This window comes from Pongo pygmaeus, chromosome 6, assembly GCF_028885625.2.
Source record: "Pongo pygmaeus isolate AG05252 chromosome 6, NHGRI_mPonPyg2-v2.0_pri, whole genome shotgun sequence".
In the NCBI taxonomy this organism is placed as follows: domain Eukaryota; kingdom Metazoa; phylum Chordata; class Mammalia; order Primates; family Hominidae; genus Pongo; species Pongo pygmaeus.
In genome coordinates, this window is record NC_072379.2 from 127,054,695 (window position 1) to 127,079,104 (window position 24,410).

The 24,410-nt window shown below is 48.3% G+C and overlaps 2 protein-coding genes across 3 annotated transcripts in view; one reads left to right on the top strand and one right to left on the bottom strand.

Moving 5' to 3' along the window:
- SND1 (staphylococcal nuclease and tudor domain containing 1) overlaps positions 1-24,410 on the top strand; it is a 434,013-nt gene that overhangs the window by 348,993 nt on the left and 60,610 nt on the right. The window lies entirely within an intron of this gene.
- LRRC4 (leucine rich repeat containing 4) lies at positions 19,465-24,031 on the bottom strand. The gene is made up of 2 exons (XM_054497019.2): positions 23,310-24,031; positions 19,465-23,137 (listed from the first exon to the last, which is right to left on the bottom strand). The coding sequence occupies exon 2, from the start codon at positions 23,035-23,037 to the stop codon at positions 21,076-21,078; it is 1,962 nt and encodes a 653-aa protein (XP_054352994.1). The 5' UTR covers positions 23,038-23,137; positions 23,310-24,031; the 3' UTR covers positions 19,465-21,075.

Consider the following 24,410-nt stretch of genomic DNA (forward strand, 5'->3'; position numbering starts at 1 on the left):
AAACAAACTAAAATAGAGCTTTTCCTTTGTTGGCTAGAAAAATTTAGGAATGGAAATCGACATTTCTCCAAAGAGCATTGAGTGCAAAGATAAAAACCAAATTATAAATAGAAGTGAGTATGACCCATTCAGTTTCCAAGGACTTGAGCATACAGCCTTCATAATACTGAATTATAGCCTTTCATAGATAGAAGGGATCTAGAGGTTATATAGTCCAATCCAAACATTTCACAGTAAATGAGAAAACTGAGGCATGAAGAAGTTCATCACTTGATGTGCACTTTCACATGGTAAATTCATGGTAGAGCTAAAGTCTCCACATTCCTACTGTATTGCTCTCACCTTTATCCCCACAGTGCCTCCCAGACAACAGCCTCATCATCCACCTGAAGTACAAGTAGTAATTTGAGAATACGACAGTGGCATATAAAAGGGAGTAGGTGATGTGATGGAGGCAGACAGAAGAGGTATGCAGGTGCATTCTCTTTAAATTGTCTTATTTTAGTGAGAAAAGATGGGAGCCTAAGTTAGAGAAGTCATCCAGGGCTTTGGCCTTCTGTAAGGAAACTCCTCCTAGACAGGGTTGCAAAGATAACCACACACAGATTGAGAACGTGTGCCAGAGGAGGAGTACAGGTGTCTGACAGACCTGGAATTTTCCATTGCTTTCCCTGATATGTAGTTGTAGAAAAGCTGCTATCTATTCGTGCCAAATCCAAGCTTCAGATAAGCCCAGAGGAAACCAAGGAGTGCTAAACTCTTACAAGTTGGGGGCTTTTTCTTTCCTTTTCTTTTTTTTTTTTTTTTTGGAGGGAGGTTGCATTGTTTTGATTTTTGAATTGAGAGAGTTGTGGGAGGTCAAAATGCCCATCCAGGATTGCCCTCGAACTCCCTAGGTGGGACTCCAGCTCACGCACTCTGTTCTGGTCAAGTTGAGGCAGGGCACAGGGTGGGCCCATGAGTGCCATCCCTTTCCTCCGGTATCCCATGCTCCTGGACCCACTCCCTCTACTCTTCCACGAGGCTGATGCAGGACTCATGCCACGCTGTCAGGGTCTGGGGGTCTCTCCCACCCTGTAGCAGAGGCTGGTTACCCTTCTTGTTAGCAGTGATGTCTGTTTGTCTTTTAAGGGGTTGTCCAAGTGGGGGAGGAACAAATCACATTTTCCAGCAATTTAATTTTATTAACTCTGGTTTTTTTCCCCTTTTCCAAAGCACAGCTAAATGGAGCTAAACATAGACATGAGGGCTATATTTAGTCCTGATGGTGTGGTAGAGTAGAGAAGGCGCAAACATAGAGGTTTATCTGCTACCTAGTAAACATGGGGAGGTGTCAGGACTGTAGAATTCAATAGTAATAATAAGCATTTTTATGGCGCAATGACAGCTTTGATACAGGGCATAATTTTCTCGGGGTTGCTATTAATTGTGCTTCTGCCTATGAGCAGCCCCCTGGTGAGGGGCCTGGAACACCACACAAGTTAAGCTATGTTAAACATCAATTAAAACAGCATAAAAAAGAAACTGAATAAAATATGCAAAGGTCAGAGTGGCTGTGAACATGCAGACAAGGTATTGGGGAAAGAAGGGTTAGGGCCTGGTGAGCCTGGTACACTGGCGGATTCATGCTCCCAGCTGCTGTTAGCTTCTTTGGAGCCCAGGTTTAGTAGGTTTGTTGGAGAGTGAATTATGGGACCTTCTAGCTTTTCCAAGTTCAATTGTCCTCAAAGGGGTTTCAGAAACTACTCGTTGCAGGCAGCAAGAGATGAAAAAAGACAACCAGATTCTACCAGTGCTGTCCTACAGAACTTTCCATGTTGGTGGAAATGTTCTTTGTCTCTGCTGTCCAGTACAGTAGCCATATAATGGATATTGAGCACTTGAAATATGGTTTATACAACTGATTAATATAATCTTTATAAAATTTAAATAATTTCAAGGTGAATAGCCACATGGGGCTAGTGGCCACCTTATTAGACAGCATAGGGCTCTAGACAAGTCCCCTGCACATTGTGCATTCTGGCAATGTTAGGTTTGCATTGTGTTCTTCTGAAAAAGTCTGCACCTTCCCCCATGCCAGTGAGTGTGTTTTCTCAATAACTTTTTTTTTTTTTTGACCCTTATCTCTCATGCTCTTGACACAAACTTCCACATTTTTTCATAAGGGTCACGCACGATGCCAAGAAATGAGAAAGGAGTCAATGCCAGATCAAGTCAGACAACCTTGTCCTTATCCTTGTCTCCTTTTCTCCTGAGAGCCCCTAGTCAATCTAATACCAAGTGTTTCCCACTCCCAGAGAGAAAAGAAGGGAATGGCTTTGGATCTCTGGCTGAAGATCACAGACTGCGGAGTCGTCACTGTTCCCACTGAACATCTGATTAAGTTGCTGAGTCTGACCCTTGAGTTTCCCAGAACTTGCCAGGATTCAGAATTCCCAGATCATCCAGGCAGCACGCTCCTGACAGTCTTTGGTCCTTTTGGCACCTGAACTGAAAATCCCTTTTCCCATAGCTCTTTCAACACTTGTTGAATGCTTATAATGAATCCATTCATTAGGATGACACAGTATAGTGGAACAAAGCACTACACCTGTAATCAGAAATCCCATGTCTAAGTCCTGACTCTTCCATTTACTATCTCTGTGACCTTGACAAAATCATCTCACCTCCCTAAGGCTTCATCTTCCCCAATAAAAATGAGTGTGTTGGACTAAATGACCTGTGGGTACTAAGAGGATGAAGAAAAGAGAGCCAGAGAAAGAGGCCCTTATTGTGAAGCCTGTGCTTCCACATAGCCTCCCCCTTCTGATGTCAGCCTGCATTTAAAGCAGCCATTTCCTGAGGCCACGGAGAGGCTTCCAGCAAGTCTAGTTACTACTCACCCCACCCACAGGTTGTTCAGCACCACAGACACCATGAGCCAGACTGCATGGCATTACTGCCTCTGGTGGTTATTGTACTCATGTGAACCTCAGGGAAGTCAAGACCGGTCCCCTATTACTTTGGGTTATCCTCAGAGATGCCGTAAGAAGGCAAGAGGTTCCTTGGCTTGGGCAGTGGGTCCATAAAGCAAGAGGAGTTTGGTAGTTACCTGAAGTATGCAGATCTCCATGCTGGCTCAAGGGCTGTTGGCCAGCCTTCCTTTACCCAGTAGTCACTAGTCACTGCTCCAAGGATTGTCCCCAGCCACCCAGAGCCCCTGTGGAGCTGCCAACACTGCACAGCTCACAAAGGGCCCTAGCATCTCTAATTGAGGAGCTGGTGAGCGGACGCCCTCAGCAGAGGTATTTTTAGCTACAATGATACAGCCTCATCTTTTTGCAGGACGTTTTGTTTAGTTATTTTTTAATGAAATAAGTAAAATTGAAGACTGTGGTACTTACACCCCAGTGCCAACACCCAAGAAGTTTTGGCGCACACCGTCCCCCCCACCCCCCAAACACACACACCACAGGCCTATATAATTAATCCTCTCTAAAACCAGGTGCTGAGGCTCAGAGTTTGCCAGAATATTAGGCCAGAGAGACAGTGTGTACAGAAGCAAGAAGAGCTAGAAATAGAATGGAGGAATGATGCAGACTGGCCCAGTGCAGAGGTGCTTGAGGGCCCTGTGAGCTGCCCAGGCAGGTGGTAACTACCCTGGTTCCTGGTGTTCAGACCTTTGATGGATTTGGTGGCTCAAGTGAGTGGGCCTCAACTCCTGGGGAGAGAGTGCCCTTGTAGTATACAAAGGATTCAGTTCTATGCCTTGCTGACATTTTAATGCTTTTGTTTTCCTTCTCTTCATCCTGTCTGGCATGTCACGTTTTCCTTGGCTCTTTTATTGTGTAACATGTGATCAGGGGCTAAAGGACATTCGCAGAGCTTGCTTCAGATCCCAGAGCAGGATCAGGGTAGTGGTTCTTACCCCAGCTGCACGTTGGAATCATGGAGTGCGGAGGCTTAGGAAAGCTACTAATGCCTGGGCTTCCCTCCAAAGATTCTGGCTTCATCAAGCACCAGCTTTTTTAACTTCCCCAGATTTATTAGTTGATACCAAGGAATAACTTCGATAATTTTGGTAGGCATAATAATGGCATTGTGGTTATGTAAGAAAATGAACATATTTTTTAGAGATGCATACTAAATGAAGTGTTTAAGGTTGAAAATGGCATCATGTCTGGGATATACTTTAAAATGCTTCCACAAAGAAAAGGGGGATAGAGATGAAGCAAATATGACAACAACTTTGGTAATTGTTGGATCTGGATGGTGGTTATATGGAAGTTCATTACTATCCTATTTTCAGTATTTTGAATTTTTCACATCAGAAAAGGGTTTTAAATATATACATATATTTTATATAAATATATATTAATGTTGAAGCTTCCCAGGCAATTTTAATGTAGAACTAAGATTGAGAACCACTAAGTTAGTTTATGGGATTAAATTTGGATCACCATGCCCTAAAAGATGTGTTTTGTCTTTGGACTTTGTCTAACCTAAGCCTGATCATTCTGGATAAGTTTTCATGAGTAATCTGGACTCTTGGTAGGTGGGGGACAGGATGGCACAAAGATCAAATTAGACCTGTATCTGGAATCTGACTTCAGGAGCATACAACTAGACAATATTGTCTCTTCCACTGGATGAACTCACTGTAACCGCCCTGAGAGCTATTATACCTTGGAGTTTACCTGCCTCGTCACTTGCCAGCACTGCATGTCCCATCCTATGGACCTCTCTGGCTATACCAGGGCAATGGAAGACAGCTGCAGCTGCATTGTAACACATGCCACAAGAGAGCCCCAATCCCTTAGGAGCGCTCAGCAGTTTCCCAAGTGGTATTTGCCTAAAGCTGGGGCAAGAGGACTGAAACTTGTACCTCCCCCCGTTCCCAGGAGTCCACATGCCCTCAGCTCTGCATCCGTATGTGTATGAAGCCTCTTTTGTGTCCTCAGTGCCTATTCCAACTCCCAAGCACTATTTTGCTCTGGCTGCTCAGCAAGTGGGACGAGCAGCAGCTTGCTGCAGCCAACCTAAATGGAGCTCTGGAGCTCAGGCTGGAAGCTTCCATGCTACATTTACATACCACATCCTTGCTCAGGACCCTAGCTGAGCACCTCTTCATTCAGGGGTAGGCTGCTAGTTCTTTCTTGGGGGGTTTTGTGATTTACACCTAAACATTAAGCTATGAACAGTTTACGTTTTGCTAAGCAATACCGAAGCAGAGGAAGAGTTATGGACTGCCCAGGTCACTCAGCCAGCCCAAAGGTTCACATGGCACCCTCCCTTCCCATTCCCCCCGGACCTCTGAGACAGCCCTTTCCGCCAGTGCCTGCCAGTGCACAAGTCACCCCCTGCACCTCTGCAGAAGGGCCTGGCTCATCTTTGTTTTCCTCACACAGTCAGAGTCAGCATTGGTCCCACACTGTCCAGTGCTACATCCAGACTCCAAATGAGGGGGTTGCTTCCTCAGCCCAGTCCTAAGAACAGGCCTACTGTGTGGCCTCATCTGTGTTTCTTCATGGGACTCTGGACAGGAGGAGGCAGGGGCTTCTCCTGACTCTGGATCACTCTCCAGAGTGTTCCCCCTTTATATACCTCCACCCTCCCACTCTTAGACCACATTGTCATTGTGTCCACCCAAGTGCTGAGTGCCTCGAGGGCAAGGACCAAGTCTTTCATCTCCATCATACTCCAGCACCTGGCAGGGTGTGGATCACTATACTGGTTCTAAATAAGCAAACTAATGAATATGTGAATCACCGAAGGGCTATGACAGGGAATGCCTTTACACTAAGGGTCGGAATCCTCACATTTAAAAATTAGTTTCTCAGTCATTTGGGATTATGAACCTAAACTGTGAGATGATCTAGAGCAGCAGTCCCCAACCTTTTTGGCACTAGGGATCAGTTTCATGGAAGACAATTTTTCCATGGACTGGTCGGGTGAGGCAATGGTTTGGGGATGAAACTGTTACACCTCAGATCATCAGGCATTAGATTTGCATAAGGAGCACACAACCTAGATCCCTCACATGTGCAGTTCACTATAGGGTTCGAGCTCCTATGAGAATGTAATGCCACTGCTGCTGATCTCACACGAGGTGGAGCCCTGGCGGTAATGCTCCCCGCCCACCACTCACCTCCTTAGGCAGGGCTCTAGATCAGGGGAGACCCCTGCCTAAGTTTGCTTGTAGAGCAGCCTGTGACTGATGAGGGACAGCCTGTAGCTGGTAATGGCTAGAGAGAAATAACCTATTTGATATTCTTCCTACTTGCCTTTGGAATAAAGGGTAATCTCTCTGTGCCTTGGTTTCTCCCACTTGATATTCACAGGTCTCTGAGCAGTCTATCCTCTCTCCTTCCTTGCCTGGGACTCTAAGGAGAGTGACCTGCTTGTAGGAGGGTTTCCCTATGTTTTTTTCCAGGGCAGTCAGTCAATTAACACCTGGCCAGTTCTTTTGGAAGTTACTCCTCCTGAACCTGAATGAAACTTCAGGAAGAGTCACTCAGCTTAAGCACAACCATGTACAACAAGCCCTTCTGGAGTCAGTGGCAGTACTGTCCCGTCTATCAGAAACCTGTCTGATCAGTAAGTCTTCTTGCCTCCCTTTTGAGTCTAGAGGCTCTCATCCTGGGTATACCTTTGAATCTCCTGGATGTTTTTTAAAGCATTGAAGGAAGTCCTGTCACCACCCCTAGAGACTGCAATGTATTTGACATAGCATCTAGATTTGATCTACACTGGTATTTTTAACAGCAACAGTGCTGACAATATGAGCCTGGTGCTGAGAAGCACTGTCTCCAAGAGTCCTCACTAGAAGGAGCTGGAGTGGCACTTGTCCCCCCGAACAGTCTACTGCTGGCCTCCCTTTCCCGAAGGCGGGTGGGAGAGCAGAGCACCTGTGTCGTCCTCCTTAGCTGGTTCTGAGACGGGACTCCCATATTGCGCAGTTGGTGGTGCAGCTTCCCACCCACCCACACGCCCACATACACATGCACACAAAGCCCACTGCTTCTTAACTTTGGGCAGATCTGTGGAGGGGAGATAGATATATCTGTGGATCAAGATTCAGTTTTGCTTTGGCGGGCAGTTGTGAGAGAGAACAGTCCACAGATGTGTCTGCAATTTGTTACCAGAGATGAAGATTTTTTTAAATTCTAGCTCAAAGAATGCTACCCTGTATCCATCCCACCAGCTCCCAAGCATCACATCCCACCCATTGGTAGCAGAAGAGCCTGCCTTAGCAGTGAGAGGCAAGGCCAGACACCAGTTGAAATCCCAGACAGCTTCCTACCCTCCCTCTATATCTCATCAGATATTTCAAGCTTTAAGTCCTTATTCGTGCTCTGCCTACTTGGCTGGCTGTTCTTGCACTTGAGCGGCTTGTTTGCCTGGACAGGTCCAAGCTGTCTGAGCCATCAGCAGCTGCACCTCCTCCCTCATACCTTCTGTCTGAGCCAACCTTGATTCACAGTAGTACAGATGGCCCCAGCCATACCCAGGGACGTCTGCCACTCCCATCCCCTCTCCTGCCCTGCTTTCCCAAGATGAAGGGGCTGGGTTAGGCCTTGCCTGCAGGTCAACCTGGGGCTAAAATGGAGACCGCTCTTAGTTCATGTTCTGGCATATTAATCAGGGTGACATGATAAAAAGAATTTATCTGAAACTCATAGAACAGGGCAAGGTTTAAGTTCATATTTTGCAGAAAACACTTTCTAGCCTTCATCAGCGTTAATCTGTTTTTGAAAATGGCCTTAGTCCCACCCACTTTGCTCCCTAAGTATTTATAGGAGCTGAGAGTCAAAAAAGCAGGTGTCAGAAATCACCTTTCTGCCTTTTCCTACCCTTACCTCATTTTAATATAGACTTTGGCAACTTCTCAAAGTACCAATGCTCAGTTTTTCAGTCTGGTTCAAGGTGCTTAAAGGTAGTGCCCTGTAATAAACCATTATAATCAATTAGTTTCCCTTCTCCTTGTCCCTTTCCAACAGAAATGAAATGATTGGTAACAAGTATGAGAGGGTCATGGGTGACCTTGTTCAAGAGAAAGATATGGCTGCAGCAGCCCCAGGACACCACTCTGCCTTTCCCCATTGCTGGCTTATTGGTGAGCAGCAGAAATTTGGAGCTATACAGGAATCAGATGTCCCACCTAGCAGGCTCTGCTGGAGCCAGACATAGCCATCCACTCTGGCAGCAGCCTATCGAAGGGAGAGAATCATGGGGCAGCAGCCTACCACGCTGCCCCTTCCACTTTAGATAGGGCCATGCAATGTAAATACATCATTTGTATTTATATTTGGGTCATCTGCAAACCAAAGGGATCTCAGCAGCTGCTGGAATGCCATTGGTACACCCATACCAACATTTATATTATTCACCCTGATGTCTAGATTGCTATTACTGACATTATTTTAAGGCTTTTTCTCCCTTAGAGAAAGCTCTTCCAGCCCTAGGCTGCTTAAATAGGGAGGAACAACTTCTTTTTTTTTTTTTTTTTTTTTTTTAAGAGACAGAGTCTTGCTACGTTGCTCAGGCTGGTCTCAAACTCTTGGATTAAAGAGTTCCTCCCTCCTCAGCCTCCCTAGTAGCTAGGACTACAGATGTGCACCACCCTGCCCAACAAACCTTTTTTTTCAATTGAGGAATATTAGAATTGAGATATATTATGGACTTTCTATACAACTTGGGGTGTTTTCTTCAGGATAAGTATATTTTTAATCTTTAATAATGATAAAATACTTTACTGGCACCTAAGTAACAATAAAATACTGACAGGCCTGAAGAGGCATCTGCTCCTGTCTCTAGAATTTGAAACCAGTCGTTTGGTGAGCTCTCATGCTGGAGTGGGCATGGGGCCGTGTGGGTGGCAGAAAATCAAGGGGTCTCATTCCACTGAAATGTCATGGTTACCTCAGCCTATGGCTGGTGTCTGCCCTCTTCTCTCCAATTCGGTAAGGAAGAAAGCTCCTTTACCAAAGGGTAGAGCACCTGGTAGAACACCCAGGAACCTTTTTCTTTCTCTAAAGTCACATGATAGATCTCACCACAGCAGTCAATTTCTTGTTCTTCCTAACTGCCCCTACCCTCCTTGTGTAGATTACTTGTCTTTTTCTCTTCCTGTTACAATTGTTACTTAACCTCTTAACCATAGAAAACTTGCTTTCTTGGATCCATTATTTTGTTGTGTCTGACCAAATCTTAGTGATCTGCCTGCTTTTGTTTTTGATCCAGAAATTCTAGTCATTTGGAAGTACTGGACAGAGGATCAGCTATAGGCATAGTCCAGGTTCTTGAGGTATAGGTCCCAAGGACCTGAATTGACAATATTTGTCTTAGTCCTTAAAGTAACCATCAGATTCACTGCCAGAAACTTTAGCCAGCAACAAAATGTGGCAGATACACTACCACCCCCACACCCCCTGTTATGTCAGAGAACATCCCTGAAGCTGCTCAGCACAGTGTAGAGGGGACGGCAGAGCTCCAAGAGGGATCCTGCCTTCCTCATCCTGCAGCGAGGTGTGATTCAGAAGAGCACACAGCACGCCAGAGGCTTGGAGGTTAGGGTAGGGAGGTTCTTCCCCCTGTTCTCATGTGGCTTACCTGCAAACCTGCCTAGATGGGGACTTACAGAGGGCTATCATCACCCCAGAGCTGCTTGGACTGCTCAAATCAACTAGGTAGCTGCTTGCTACCGGGATGTCCAGGACATGAGAGGGCTGCGTAAGTACAACTACTAATCGCCCAGGAAGATGTTTGCCTGTTGTCCCAGTACAGGGCCACCTCTCAGGCTCCATGTGTCGCATTCACTGAAGTTCTAGACATGAGAGATGGCTCTGTTCTCTCTGGGGGACAAGGCAGGAAAAGATTGCCTAGCTGACTCTTCCCTGGTCTCAGTTCCGAATGAAAAGCCTGCCACACGGCCTTCAGCATCTGCTACTCCCCGTGCCACACCTGATCCCATCTCAAGTCATTTCACACCAGCAGAGGGAAGCCCTGTTCCAACTCCAGCAGCGGCACCACTCGGGGAGGGGGGGCAAACTCTTTACCCTTGTGGTATTTTGTAAACTGCAGCAGCGAAGCCTGAACTTCCAGGAGGGAAATGAAATGACCTTGGCAGGTAACAGGTTCAGGACAGCCAGCATTTGTCTTGGTTGTTGGTTTCCACATGTTAAATGCTTCTAGTTGCTCCTGACCTTCCTTGCCTGCCTTTGTTGGTCAAGTCCTATAGGCACTGTGGCATTTGTGCAGGGAGCAGGGGAGAGGAAGCTTTTCTGCTTTACTCTGGCGCCTGACAAGGGCTCTCTGTCCAGCACTGGCATTGCCAGTGGGGAACTGCTGAAGTAGCACTCTAGAGAATCACCCGGGAGACCCCTCTGTCTCCTGCCAAGCTAAACAAACCCTGCCCATGCACTCTTCTGAATCACACCTCACTGCAGCTTTGTTCCTTCTTCCCCGGTACTGCTCAGGGCACTGCCTTATGGGAAAGTCCTGTGTGTCAGCAAGAGAAGCACTTGAGGAGAAACAAATTGATATAGGAAGGGGGAGTGCCGCCCAGTCATCTTTTAAGTACAAAGAAAAGGTCATCGGAGCTGTATGGGGTCCAGGTTGGATTACTGTTGACTCTGCCTTGCTGTGGCAAAAGGGCCAGCTCTCTGGGTCCAACCTTGGGCATTGCCAACCCCATCCAGCTGCTGACAGCCCAGCACAAAGAAAACACATGCTGTGTACACACAGATGGGTTTGCATGTCAGCATGAGCCCATTTTTAGCCTTTGCCCAAGAAGGGCAGTTCACAACACAGTAATTTAATTAAATTTGCCTCCCTCCATGGCCCACATATTTGAAGAGGTTTGGGGGGAAATGAATCTGGCTGAGGAACATTACCCTGCCGCTCTGGCACTGCCCCAGAGCCGAGCCACAGTACCATAAAGGGTCTCACCATCCTGAATACGACCCAGGGCATCTGTCTGCACTGCAGGCTCTCTGGCCGGGCTGCCTGCTGGCACATCTGGCAAGGCAGCCTCTGGAAGCTGTCCGTGTCTATCACAGGAAAGCCACCAGGGGCAAAATAAGGGACTCCCTACCCCCTACTCAAGACCTGCTGGCAACAACTTTAACAGTAACTCACAATATTAGCTTTCATCACAGATTTCAGTGTATTTAGAGTGGAGAGGGCAGAATAAGAGAACCCCCTACCCTCAACTAACACCGAAGCCTCAATAACAGCTATGATCCTAACTTCATTGCTGTTAAGGCCACATCCCTGTACTTATGTCCTGGAAATGACCAGTATTTAGGGACCTGAAATTGAATCCCTTACCCTTACTTCCCATGAACTTATTACCACATTTCACATCTCAAATGCCCATCAGTTTTGTCCATTATGTCTGAGCTTAACCCACACTCCAAACTCCAAAGACCTGCCCCGCCCCCGTCAGCCAGCTAGTTCCTCCTTGAACTGAGTTCATCAACTCATCAGGAGGCCACTTCTCCTGTGGTCACCCCCTGGTCCAGAGAATCTGCCCATAATGGGTAGTCCTTTCTTATTGCTAACCTGTAACCTCTTGGTCAGCCTTTTCTGTCCTAAGTCAGCTGTACCAAGCCTGCTAGAGAAGAGCATTCTCTTTGGTTATCTTTCTCTGTCCCCATCAATAGCATATCCTCCTGGCTAGCTAATGTCTCTTGTGTAATGACAGCAGCACCTCTGAGAGAAAGGGAATTTCTCTGGCACAGTTCGTCTCAACACCAGCATAACACAGGCTGTTGCTTAGGAGTGGGAATCATTAGAGTCAGGCCATTATTGGAGGGGTCTGGTCTCTAGGGGAGCTAGCAGAAATTGCCGCTCCTTAATAGATGGAAACTCATTTGCCTGAAGCCCCCGCCCTCCTCTTTATTTTCTCTGCATTCCTCACCTCCCATTGCTTCCCAGCTTTGAAGTTGAAAAGAGAGGTAACTCCACCCAATGCAAGACGGCAAATTTCTGCTAAATTAACTTGGTTAGAAGAAATCCTTGCCTGAAAGCACTGTTCTTTTAGAATGTTTCTATTGGGACTTCACTTGAAACCATCATGAAGAAGACAAATTCTAATTAAATGTATGTGATAAAATTATAGCCAGGGCCACTCTGTTCCCAAGAGAGGATTTGTTGAGATGGGAGGAAGAGGGGACAATTTCCTAGCTTCCTGGACCCCAGTTTCAGGGTAGGCCCCTGAGTCAACCTGGGCTGCCAGAGCTTTCCCTCTGAGGGTCCCCTTGCTTACACAACACTAGGAAGGCCAGGGAGGTAGAGCAGGACTCCAGGCTTCTCTGCTTCTCCAAGGGTCTGCATGACCTTGAACAGACCTCTAACATGATTTAGCTTTCTGCATGCCCTCCTGGCATGTTGGGATAGATGTTACCTTACTACCCTGCACTCTTGTAGAGAGAAGGGGAAGGCCATGGAAGCAACACATGCCCCTTTTGGTTTATTAGCCGTGGGGCTGCCATCAGAACACACATGCCCTGAAGAGAAAGGAAAGTTGCCTGATTTCTCAGCAATTCCTTTTTGAATGAAATCGTGAGTGGGCACCATCTGTCTCAGAGCATTAAGCACAGATAACAGTACTGGTGGGACAGGACTTCCCCCCTCCCAAAAGGGAACTACAAAGGATTGCACCAAACTGCAAACTCCAGGGGGCACTAATCACTTTGCCATTTCTGTAAATGGCGCCCCCTGGAGTTGTAAGTCATGGTGGCCCTGCAGGTGCTGAGCAATTGTGCTAGGTCGTGAACCCAGAGACCACAGGTAGGGACTCTGCATCACCAGCTATGTGACACCTGGGCAAGGCACATCTTCCTGGGCTTCATTTTCCTCATAAATAAAATGTGAGGGTTCAACTAGATTTTCTGAATTAACTTGGAAGTTCTCATTGCTCTCTCCACATCCCGGAAGTTAGGAACCATGAACCTGCGTTCTGTCTCAGTGTCCACTGCCATCCCCAGGTCGGCCAGCCTTGATAACATACCCAGAATGAGAAGGCACGCTCAGCTGACATAACACCACTAGTCGGAGTGGATGTGGACTTACACATGAAGAGGGAAGGATTAAGGAAAGGGAAAGCCTCCAACGGGCACAGTGGATGAAACAGCGAGCGCACAGAATGGGCCAATGCCTTATTCTTCTTGTATTCATCCTTGTCTGTGGCTTCAGAACCTTTTTTTCTGACACACATGCACACAGCACCTCCAGTGCTTGCCATCTCTCCCCCTCATGAGAGAAACAAAATGAAATGCAAACATGCTTTGAAAGAGCACAGTCTTGTCCTGTCCCTCTGCATCCCCTCTCCTCATTTCTAATGAAAAAAATAGTCTTCCCTTTCCCTGGTTCCTTCAACAGTCTCTTCCTTAGGTTATTTTTTTCCTCCCTCCTTTCCTACTCCATCCAGACTTCTCCCTGCCTAACCTTAAAGAGATGAATTGGAAGAATATGCAGTCGTGTCAGAAGGATGCCATTGTCAGTTCACACAGGCAGACACTAATAGGATAAAGTATTATCTGACTTCCTTTAAGTCCAGAAATTAAGTCTTCTTGCAATGGTAATAGATTATAACTTATAACCACTGTGGCTGGCAGGCTGCAGAAACAGGCTGTTAGTATCTGAGGCCTCAGCTCCATTTCTGGGCCTATGGTGAGGGATGCACTCAGCATTCCTCCAGACACAGCTGCATGATCCAGGGAACTGGCACTTGGCTCCTGGCTAGAACTGCCTCTGTGGAGAGCTGCCTATAACTCATTCAGTTCACCTGCCGTGGGAGAAGCTGTCTGAATGGTCTTAATGAACCTGGATGAGTGGGCAGGTAAAGGGAGGAAGCCAGGGTCTTGAAGACTGGGAAGAAGTAGCCTGAGGCAAGGAAACCAAACTTTGCACAGGGAACAGTTAGTGTGTGAAAGCTCTTCTCAGTCATCCTTGCTGACTCATTGAGCAGGTAGTAACTTATCTAGTGACTAAATCAGCACCAGCTTAGAGACACAGGGAAATGAGGGTTGAGACCTTAAAGGAACTGTAAAAGAGACTACAAATTAAGGAGTTGCCTTGGAGAGGAAATATCATGAGAAATGTTAGGAAGAAAGAGCCATCAGTCTTCAAAATGGAGGGCCTCATGCAGGATTTCCTAGGTCCTGTTATGGCAGATGAGTGTACTCAAATGAGGAATATGGGACAGGAAACCTGATACAATAATTAATTGAAGGGTATTTTTTTATTAGTGGGGCTATAAGAAGGTAGGTGGAGGCCGGGCACAGTGGCTGACGCCTGTAATCCCAGCACTTTGTGAGCCCGAGGCGGGCAGATCGCCTGAGGTCAGGAGTTTCAGACCAGGCTGGCCAGCATGGTGAAACCCCGTCTCTACTAAAAATACAAAAATTAGCCAGGCGTGGTGGTGCGCACCTATAATCCCAGCAACTCGGGAAGCTGACACAGGAGAATCACTTGAACCCGGGAGGCAGAGGTTGCAGTGAGCCGAGATCACACCACTGCACTCCAGCCTGGGCAACAGAGCAAGACTCTGTCTCAAAAAAAAAAAAAAGAAGGTAGGAGGGTATGAAAGAAACAAATAGATCAAGTACTGTTTCTTTGGCATCCTATAATTGATTTAAACTGTAGTAATTACTCTAGTAATGTTCCTGAGTGTACAGAATGAATGAACCTGAAAGCCTAAGTATTATCTTGGTCCGTCTAGCTCCCACACCTAGCTTGAGAATAGCCTCTCATATCAATGCTTCCCTGCTATAGTTTCAAAACTCTTTTTGATGGGATAAGTGAGCGAAGATCGTGCCATCATCTCAAATGCTAACTTCCTTTGACAAGACAGTTTCTCCCAGGGATATCCCCCACAGGCCTAGGCCAAATCTCTGACTCACTGCAAGGGTCCATGTGCACTGAACTGATAGACATCACTATTTCTATTGGAAAACACCATTTATATAACACTCTCCCTCTGGAATAATACTCTTTTTGTGGACAAATACCGAGTTGCTCCCTCTCTTCTCCCCAGCACACCCCACCCCCCTCCCCATGACTGTGTTAATAGAAATGAGGGAAATGGGTTCAGAGCAGATCCCTGAGTGAGCCTGTCAGGGTCAGGATTAAATTACATCCCTGAAGGCTGGGTTGCTTCCCCAAGCAGTGGACAGCCTCCAGGATAGGGAACAGGACTGTTGTGGGTAGGTGGTTTGGCCCAAGTACTGACAGCAAAGCTGGCGTGTACCAGAGGATAAAACCTGTGATCATCCTAAAATCTAATTCTAGCCTCTCATTAGGAAATCAAAATGCATTCTTCGCCTCTCTTGGAAAGTTGATCTCCCTGCTTTTCTTCTCCTCTGTTTCATGCCATGAATTTCACACTAACAGTCCTCCCCCATCCAGGGTCCAGCCAGCCTCTTGCTTGCTAAGGCAGAGGAATCTCCCTGGCTTTCCTCCTTGACTGCATTGCAGCCCCTTAGCCTGTGTATCTGCCATAGAGCTCCATTCTTCTCTCATTTGCTCCAATTATGGTGCTTTTTGTCTGCCTTTCTTTTCTCCTAGCTCTGCAATACTGCTCGGAAGCCCCATCGGCCCTCTCGGTGCTACCTTCTTCCTCCTAGTGCCTCCCCACTCCCCACTCCCAGTCCTGGTAACACTTAATGGTCAGGGAGGATTTCATCACTGACCTGAGTAATAAGGCTATGATTGCTCTGTGCCAGAGAAACATGGGTAGACATGGGTAGGGGAGAAGACATTAGGAAGTTTACCTTCTTGGTAAAGGACCTAGGCTTCCCAAGGTCCCAGCCCTCAGCTTATGCAACACTATCAGCACCTTTACTTTCTTCTGGCTCACCACAGGGAAAGGTAATCTATTCCTGGACTAAATCAGTGCCTTGGGACAGCTATAGTGCTGGTGTAGGGATCAGAGTACCAGGCAAGGTTTTCCTGGGAGGATAAGTATAACCATGTTTTTCACAGTGATCGGGCTTATAGATACTATTGTCTCTGACTTCTAGATCATCATCCTTCTTCTCTGGAGTAGCACAATAGACATGTCTCTCTTTGGACATATACAATGTTCAAGAATAGGGGTGGTGATGGGGGCTTCTCTGTTGATCTGTGTGTTTGTGTGTATTGTCAAATAACTTATCTAGCATTTGCTATATGGTGTGGAGCACAGATCTATGTCACACACATACATATATAATTATATATGTAAAATTTCAATTCTCACAATCTGCGAAGTACTGAGGTAGATAGTAATATTGTCTGTATTTTTTAGGTGAAGAAACTGAGTCTTTTTTCAAAGTCACACAGCTAGTAAGTGATGGAACTAGGATTTAACACAGGAAGACTGGCTACAGAGTCTGTGCTTGTAAGCACTATGCTATATTGCTCTGTGTGTGCGCGTGTGTGTGTGTGTGTGTGTGTGTGTATGTGTGTGTGTGTATTTCACTGATCTAGTTCCTGAAGCCCTTATCACTGCTCCAAGAAGTAATTTACTTCATTTTAATTTAAACCAAAGATGAAAACAACATTAACCTACTGTCCAAACCATTCCCCTTGCATAGGAGAGGGGTGCTTCCTGAAAGGAGTGAGACTAAGAGAGTTGCTCTGAGCCAAGAGCTGCCTTGCAGTTTAGCTGAGGCAGGATTTAGAAATGGCGTGAACAGTGCCTGCATTAGCCGATGGCATGGAGTGCTGAGTGCCAGCGGAGAAGATAAAATCAGACATATGTTTGGATATAAATGTTCCTCTCTCTCTCTTTTCTAATTTTAAGCCTCTGCTGCTTTGTTGCAGTGAAATGATGGAGCCTTAATTATAGGCCCTGGCCCCCTGAGATAGAAGCCTGGGGTGAGTAAGGCCCACTTAGCCCTCTCCCAGTCTCTACCCATTACCACGGAAGGAAGCCAGAGACCATGGACTCTGACCCTCTTCCTAGACAACAATAGGAATTGTCTTGCAGGGACTCTCTGCTGGTTGTTCCACCGCACCCAGCAAGTTGCTGGCCTCAATACATGTTAAATAGCCATGATAAAGCTAATGTCTCTAGGCCTTAGAAACTAGCCTATCTACCTTTATCTCCACTGATAATAGGATGCAGCTGAAGGGTGTTAAAAAGTCCTGGAGCACATTGTAGAAGTGGCAGCTACAGCATGGCACTTAAAGAGCTAGAGCTGGGGTAGATACAGTGGAGAAGAGGACTGAATCTATACAGTCCTCCCTCCCATATACTCCCTCCATATACTGGAAAGACCCTCCCAGTATTCTCATTGTTGAGCCAGGTAAGCAAAAACCACTCCATTATGGGGAACCTCCGTGGTCCAGTAGGTGTTTTAAGACCTCCTTTACACTGCAGAGTTTCCAAGGCTGGGAGGAGGCCAAGCCACCTTTTCTCACTGTAAAACACCAAGTCTTACCTACTTCACTCCTTCCCCTTTAGCTGTCACCCTCTGTGGGATCCTGCAGTTTCTGTCTGCCATTGGGCCTAAAAATCAGGAACAGTTATGTAGAGTTCTGATAATCTAACCCCTTAGCACATGTAGAGCCCCTGTAGTCAGGCCTTAGAGGGCAGTATAGCCAGTTCTAAAGAGAGTGAACAGCTCTAAGGGATAAAAGAACACAGACGTATCTTAGGAAGGTCCCATTTTAACTGTGTTTTGCTAGTTAAGTATGTTCTTGATAGCCAATAGCAACCTGGGTGAGAAAGCACATTGACTCAGGAGTCAAGAGACCTGGGCTTTTAGTCCCACCTCCTCCACTAGCAGTGTGACCTTGGATATGTCTTTTAATTTCTCTGGGGCTCAGTTTCTTTGACTGTAAAATGTGAAGGGATTAGACTAAATGATTTTTCACGGCCTTCAGTGCTATAATGAAAATTCTCTAACTCCGTATCATCAGCAAGAGTCTTTACATCCAACGTGTTGGTATAACTACCCCCCGAAGAGCTACCAACTCGTGTTCCATTCCTAGGTAACAAACCTTGGCCTGGCCAAGGATGAGTCACAGCATTCACGGCTGCATTTTTGGTACTCACGGGATGCCTCTGAAAAGCTGTCCCAAGTGCCTGCTACAGAGGAGGATATACCCATGATAGCAAAGGAAGGTTACTGCTGTAAAAGTGGAAACTGCACGGATCAAAGGGCAGGCCTACTGGGGTAAAGAACTCTCCCTGCAGCTCTGAGGATACTTAAATCTAGGATCCATATTCTTAGTTTCCCCCAACTCCTTTGAGGTTCCTTTCAAAAGTCCTTCTCCCACAGATTGGAGCTGAATATAGTCTTCCTTGGGACAAATGCATTTGTCCATAGGACTCTTTCCCGAGATTGTTTTAGGCCCATTTCTGTACCTCTCCCCTCAGACTGTTAGCCACAGACCCTTAGTCATTGCAGAGTTACTGCATAATTCCCTGTCTGCTCAAATAGCTGTCAAAAAAAAAAAGAAGAGTGTTAGGAAATTGGCTCCTTATCCTCTATTTCTGAAACAGCAACTTCCTCCGCAATTTCCTCTGAATGCATACCCAGGAAGCTGTTTTAAACAGCCTGAGTTGTGTCTTGTGGCACTAGGAAAGGGAGTAATTTCTTGCTTTTTCACCTGGTCCTAGCCAAGTCCCACCCTTTGCTCTCCTGCAGTTTTCTTTCTTTTTATTGGGGGTATGGTGGTAAAGCAGAGGCAGGAGGAACGGATCTTTGATGCCTAGAACTGTGAGTGGTAGTTTATAAGTGTGTGCCCATACATATGTGCTGGCACACTGATATCCAGAAATGATGTATATACCCAGGAGGATTAAGAATTGGCCCTTTCTTAGCCAACTGCTGCAAAGTGCTGCCTGCCTCTCTTTCCCTCCTCAGTGGCAAAGAGTTCACACCCACTCAGTCCCAATTCCCTGCATTAGTATAAATACTAGCACTGAAGAAATGCAGGGTCCTGATTCATGCAGCCTCTCTGGACATTATTACTTGGTAAGCATCAGGAGACAGACACCTACCAAGACATGTTTGGATTATTTAGCACCCAGAGAACAGAAGCAACACTGCCTGTGGGAAATTTAAGCCAAACTACATTATTGCAGACCTCTGAAATCCAGGTCCCCCAGGTTCCTTGGGTAGAGCTGGTGCTGCCTGACCAGCAGCTTCTGCTGAGGTGGCATTTAACTTCTGGCCAGGTCCCACGAGCTGAGGCTGACCCATTTCCCCTGCTTTTCCAGGGCATAGGGAATTTGATTATACCCCTAGCAAAGCCAGGGACTAACACAGTTAGCTTGTGGAAGGTGCACTAGAATCGGGGTGCTTTTATTTAAGCTAAGGAAAGGTTGACAGCTTTAGCATTTTCCCATACTTGAAAATAATTTAACATTTGTCTTTCCCCCATCATATCTCTACCCTCCCCTCCCCACTTTTTTATTAAATAGAATGATTGGCTCATAAGAATCTATAGGTTCAGGGTCTTACTCAATTTAACCCTTTGGGGACATTGAATTAAAAATTCAACAATATTTATTAAAATACAAAAATACACTTTTCTCACATTACAATCAGTGTTCTTTTGTTGGCAATTCCCCACCCCCACCCATACCACCCCCTTTCAAATCTGAACCCCTTATTTCCTTTTAAAGCTAAAATAATAACTGAAAGAAGTTACATCATTAAATGGACCAGAATAACAGAGATCTCTGCCTTCCCCACCCACGCCCACCCTTTCTCTTCCACCTTCTCCTGAGGTGGCCTGGGAGAGGGAAGCTTCCCCTTAGTGTGCTCCATTCAACAGGACCCCATGTGGAACTCCATGTGTGCATGCGTGTCACTTGTAACTGTGGAACTCACAGCTTTTTTGTGAGCCATCCTGATTGGGAAAGGCTTCATTACTTTACATGAGCCTGTACCCTTTTCATCTCTCCCTTTTCTTTGCTACTCATGTTCTGCCCCCACCCCATCACCACAACCAGTTGACATCCGCTGTAATAATCCCTAATGAATCAGCATTTAGAAGAGTCACCAAATCACAAGCATGAGAAAAGCTTCCACTCCCAAGCTCCCCAATTCAGGCTTCTCCTCCCTCTCCACCTTAAAACAAACAAAATCTTTTTTAAAAATCATAAAATGCCATCATTGTCTACAATCATGTGTCAGATTCCAGGAACAACAGGTGGACATGGCACAATGCTAATTTATGGCCTCCTGTGAATACATTCTCTCTGCTTTACCCTCCCTTCCCACCCCCCTGCTGCCGCACCCCTTCAGGGGCCTCCTCCTCCTCCTGGGAAACCCTGAATAGACACATGCCTTGCAGAGTGGGTTAAGCCCAACTGCAGGAATCTGGTGCAATGTGAAAGCATTAGACTGAGAGCTAAGCCAGCTCCCATCCTTCTCTGCTCCTTCCTAAGCATTCTGTCAGGCAAGGCACATGTGTATCCCAGTGCACAGACCCACAAGACTTGTGCACATGGACAAAGACTCAGCCCCTTTAAGGGTTCGTTTGAATTTTGGTGGCTTTCCTGCTTAAAATACATGTACAGATCTATCTTCCCCTTAGCCTCTGAAGAAAAATATTATTGCCACTAACATTTTGGCACAGTACAAATTCATGGTGCTTTTTTTTGTATTTTTTTAATAAGATAATTCTGCAAAGACAGCTCTCGGCTTAAGAAAGATGTCTGTAGAAATGGATAGTCCTGTGTCCTATGAACTTCTAAAAAATGACAGATTCAGTCTATCCCTCTTGCCCCCTCAGCAGCCCACATCCTACCTCTTTAGGGATATTTGTTGTTTTAGTTTATTTTATCTCGGCAATTTCAACCTTATACCAGAAATCCCTTCTGGCAGCACATAGCAAGTTAACTTGTGGCTTGTACCCCACAACGTTCCCAAGATTCCCCCCCACCCCCTTTAAATAGAACTTACAAGTTAGAAAATATTTTTGTTTTGACTTTTTGTTTTTAAATTTTAATATAATCTGTTTTTTTTAACCAGCCCATAGATTTAATATATAAGCATATACAAGAAAAAGTCTCTCCCCACTCTGTACAAAAGTTGCTGTCTTTGTGTGCACTCTATTGCATTTTATAAGTTTTTTGGGGGAGGGGAGTCATATTTGAGTTTCCTGTACCTTGTCCTTGGTATGGGTCTGAATTATATAAGGTTCAGAGATAGTGGTGACTGTGGGGTGCAGAGAGTTCCCCAGGCTGTTTTCTGTCCAGTGGGCCCCATGTGCTGGTTTGTAGGTGTTGTAGTTAATATGGTCATGAATTGTGGGCAACACTACTGCCCCCTCACCTGATACACCGGACGGAGCCGCTGTTGCTGCTGTGGATGTTGCTGCTGGGATGTCTTCGTCCACCTGGATAATCTCAACAGTCCGGGCGGCTGTGACTGTACTCCGCTGCTGGTGCCGCTTACGAAGTTTATAGAAGACAATCAACATGGCGGCAGCTAGCAGAGTCACTGCCACAAAGCAGCCAATGATGATCTTGGTGGTCTTCATGACTTCATCCAGGCTGGTCTGCATCTTGTCAGTGGTGTCTGTCGCGGGTACTGCCACCTGCTTGGGCACACGAGTGGTCTGAATGAGCACCGTGGTAGAGGTGGTATATGCCGGCTGGTAACCAGTGGACGTGGTAGGAACAGGCTTGTACTTTCGCGTTGTGTCCTCAGGTGAGATCTCCGTGGTCTCCACTGTTACTGTGGTGAAGAAGCTGTAGTTGGAGGTGTTGAGCTCAGCCGTGCTCACATTGAGGTAGGCCGAGGCGTTGGAGTTGCCTGCCACATTGGTCACCATGCATGTGTACACCCCAGTGTCTGAAAGCAGCACGTGGGAAAAGTTCAAGGTGCCGTCGTTGAGGACAGAGATCCTTGGGTGGCGGGAGGCGTGGCTGAGCACTGTCCCATTGGGCAGCAACCACTTCACGGAGGACATAGGGGGAGTCCGACACTTAAGTTCTACCATCCGACCCTCAGAAATGTTGAGGTCTCGAGGTGCATCCATGATGAAGGGGGCAGAGCACTGGAAGGAGGCCTGGTCCACCTCCACGAGGTAGCGGCCTCGCATGTGCATGGGAGCATGACAGCGGCCACAGCAGGTGGAATTGGTGGGTATATACTCTCGAAGCCACCAGGCTAGCCACAGAATGTCACAATCACAGTTCCAAGGATTGTGGTGTAGGTGCAACTCCACTAGGTACCTTAGTGGGGTAAAGAGGTCATGGGGCAAAGAAGAGAGGTTATTGTGGGCCAAGTTGAGTTCCACAAGTGAAGCCAGCCCGTCAAAAGCATTCCGCTCAATCAGGCTGACCTGTGAGTTCATGACCCAGAGCTTCTTGAGGGAGCTCAGGCCATGGAAGGAGCCAGGCCTGATCTCAGGGAAGTGGTTCCCTGACATTTCCAGCTCCTCCAGCCCCACCAGTGGGGTGAGATTGGGCATGTCTTTAATGTTGCACATGCCCAAGTTCAGGTACTTGAGGTTGAACAGCCCCTCAAAAGCTCCCTCAGAGATATACTCCAGCTTCTTCAGCTCCCCCAAGTCCAGGCGCATGAGGGAGGGCACCCGGTTGAAGGCGTAAGAGGGGATGCTTTCGATGGGGTTGTTGCGAAGCCAGAGCTCCCGCAGCTTGGACAGGTATTCAAAGGCCCCGCTAGGGATGACTGTCAGCCAGTTGTCGAACAGCTCCAGGGTGTTGAGGCTGGCCAGGCCGTTGAAGGCCCCCACCTCAATCTGCCGGATGGAGTTCCTCCCCAACTGCAGGACCTCCAGGTGGTGGAGGTGGCGGAAGGTGTCGGCCTGGATCATCTGGATGTTGTTCTCCATGAGGTTGAGGTACCGAGTGTTCGAGGGAATACCCTGCGGGACCTCGGAGAGGCCCCGGCGCGTGCACACCACCTTGCTGAACTGGTTACTGCACGAGCAGACGGAGGGGCAGTTCTGGGGCCCGGCTGAGGCGGCAGCAGCGATGGCTGCACACAGAATCCACACTTGCGCCGTGAGGTAGACGACCGGGAGCAGGATGGCATTCCAGGTGTGGTGGTGCACAGTTACCTGCCACAAGAGCTTCATGGTGTGGCACGTTCATAATTCACCATCGCCTGGGATTTTGGCTCGGAAAGGAGAACCAGCCCTACCCCGGCTTAAGTGAGCTAGAAGCTCCTCTTTCCATCTGGAGAAGGAGGTGGGGAGGGGGCGATTAGAGAGACGGAGCGGATCGGCCGAAAAAAATCCTGCCAAACTCGAGCGGCCCCTCGTCTCCCAACCCACCCTCAAGGCAACCCCTCTGAAAGCTACGACTCTCCCTCACTGCAACCGTCCCCACCCAGTTCGCCGTCACCTACCTCGGAAGGAAGGCAGGAAAGCACTGGCGTGGTGTGCTTAAGCTTTCTCCACGGGAGCTGGGCACCTCGTTCCCATTCCGACTTCTTAGTTTTAATTAACAAAAGGGGGAAGTGGTGGGGGCGGGGAGGGCGGAGGGGAGGGGAGGGGAGGGAAGGGGTGGGGGAGACAAAATGGCCTCTACTAAATCCGGAGCTGGAGCCGGCGAAGCAGCGGAGTTGAGGCGCGCCTGGGAGAGCCAAGGCCCGGCGGGCTATGCAGGTGCATGCCCCCCCCTCCGCCCGAGGAGCGGCGCCACCAGCGCTTCCCGGCTTTGTCCTTGGACCCTGGCACCGGCTCGCTCCAGCCGCGGGGGAAGGCGCTTCATCGCCAAAGTGCGCTCCGGCGGCCCCGGCCCGCTCCCCGGGCCGCCGCCGGAGGGAGTGCGGGGGCGCCCCGAAGCCGCCCAGGCCGCACTCGCTGGATGCTGCGCTCCTTCTCCCGGCGTTGGCCGCTCCGGGCCGGCGGCAGCTGATTGCGGTCGTGAGCTCGCGGAGCGGCGAGAGTTAAGAGGAGGTGTTCGCGGCGCCTTCGCCCGCCCCAGACACACACCCCCTTTTCTCCTCGCCTCTTCTCGGAGGGTGGAAGAGACAAAAACGGGGGTCAGTTCTCCAGTCCGCCGGCTGCCGGCGCGCGGGGCGGCGATCCGTCCGGCCCCCGAGGACCAGCGGCGTGGCGGGTGCGCCCGGACCCGGTCCTCCGGCCGGAGGAGCGCACGGCGCCCGCGGTCGCGCCCGCACCGCAGGCCCCTTCAGAGAGTCCGGGGGCGGGCGCGGGTCCGGCGGCGGCGGCGGCCGCAGCCCCCGGCGGCGCGCAACCGCCCGTCGCCGCCCGCCGCTGCCCGGCCCCCGGCGCGCCGCCGGCTCCGGCTTTGTGCGGAGGGAGCGAGTTCGCGGCTTCGGCTCCCGGCGCCCTCAGTGGCCGCGCCGCCAGCGGACTGCTGCAGCAGCGTGAGCAGCGGGGGTCGCGGCTGCGGGAAACGCTCCGGAGCCCGGGAACATAGTCCCCGCTGGCTAGCGGCGGCGGCGGCGGCGGCAGCAGCGGGGCCCCTGCGCGCGGCGCCC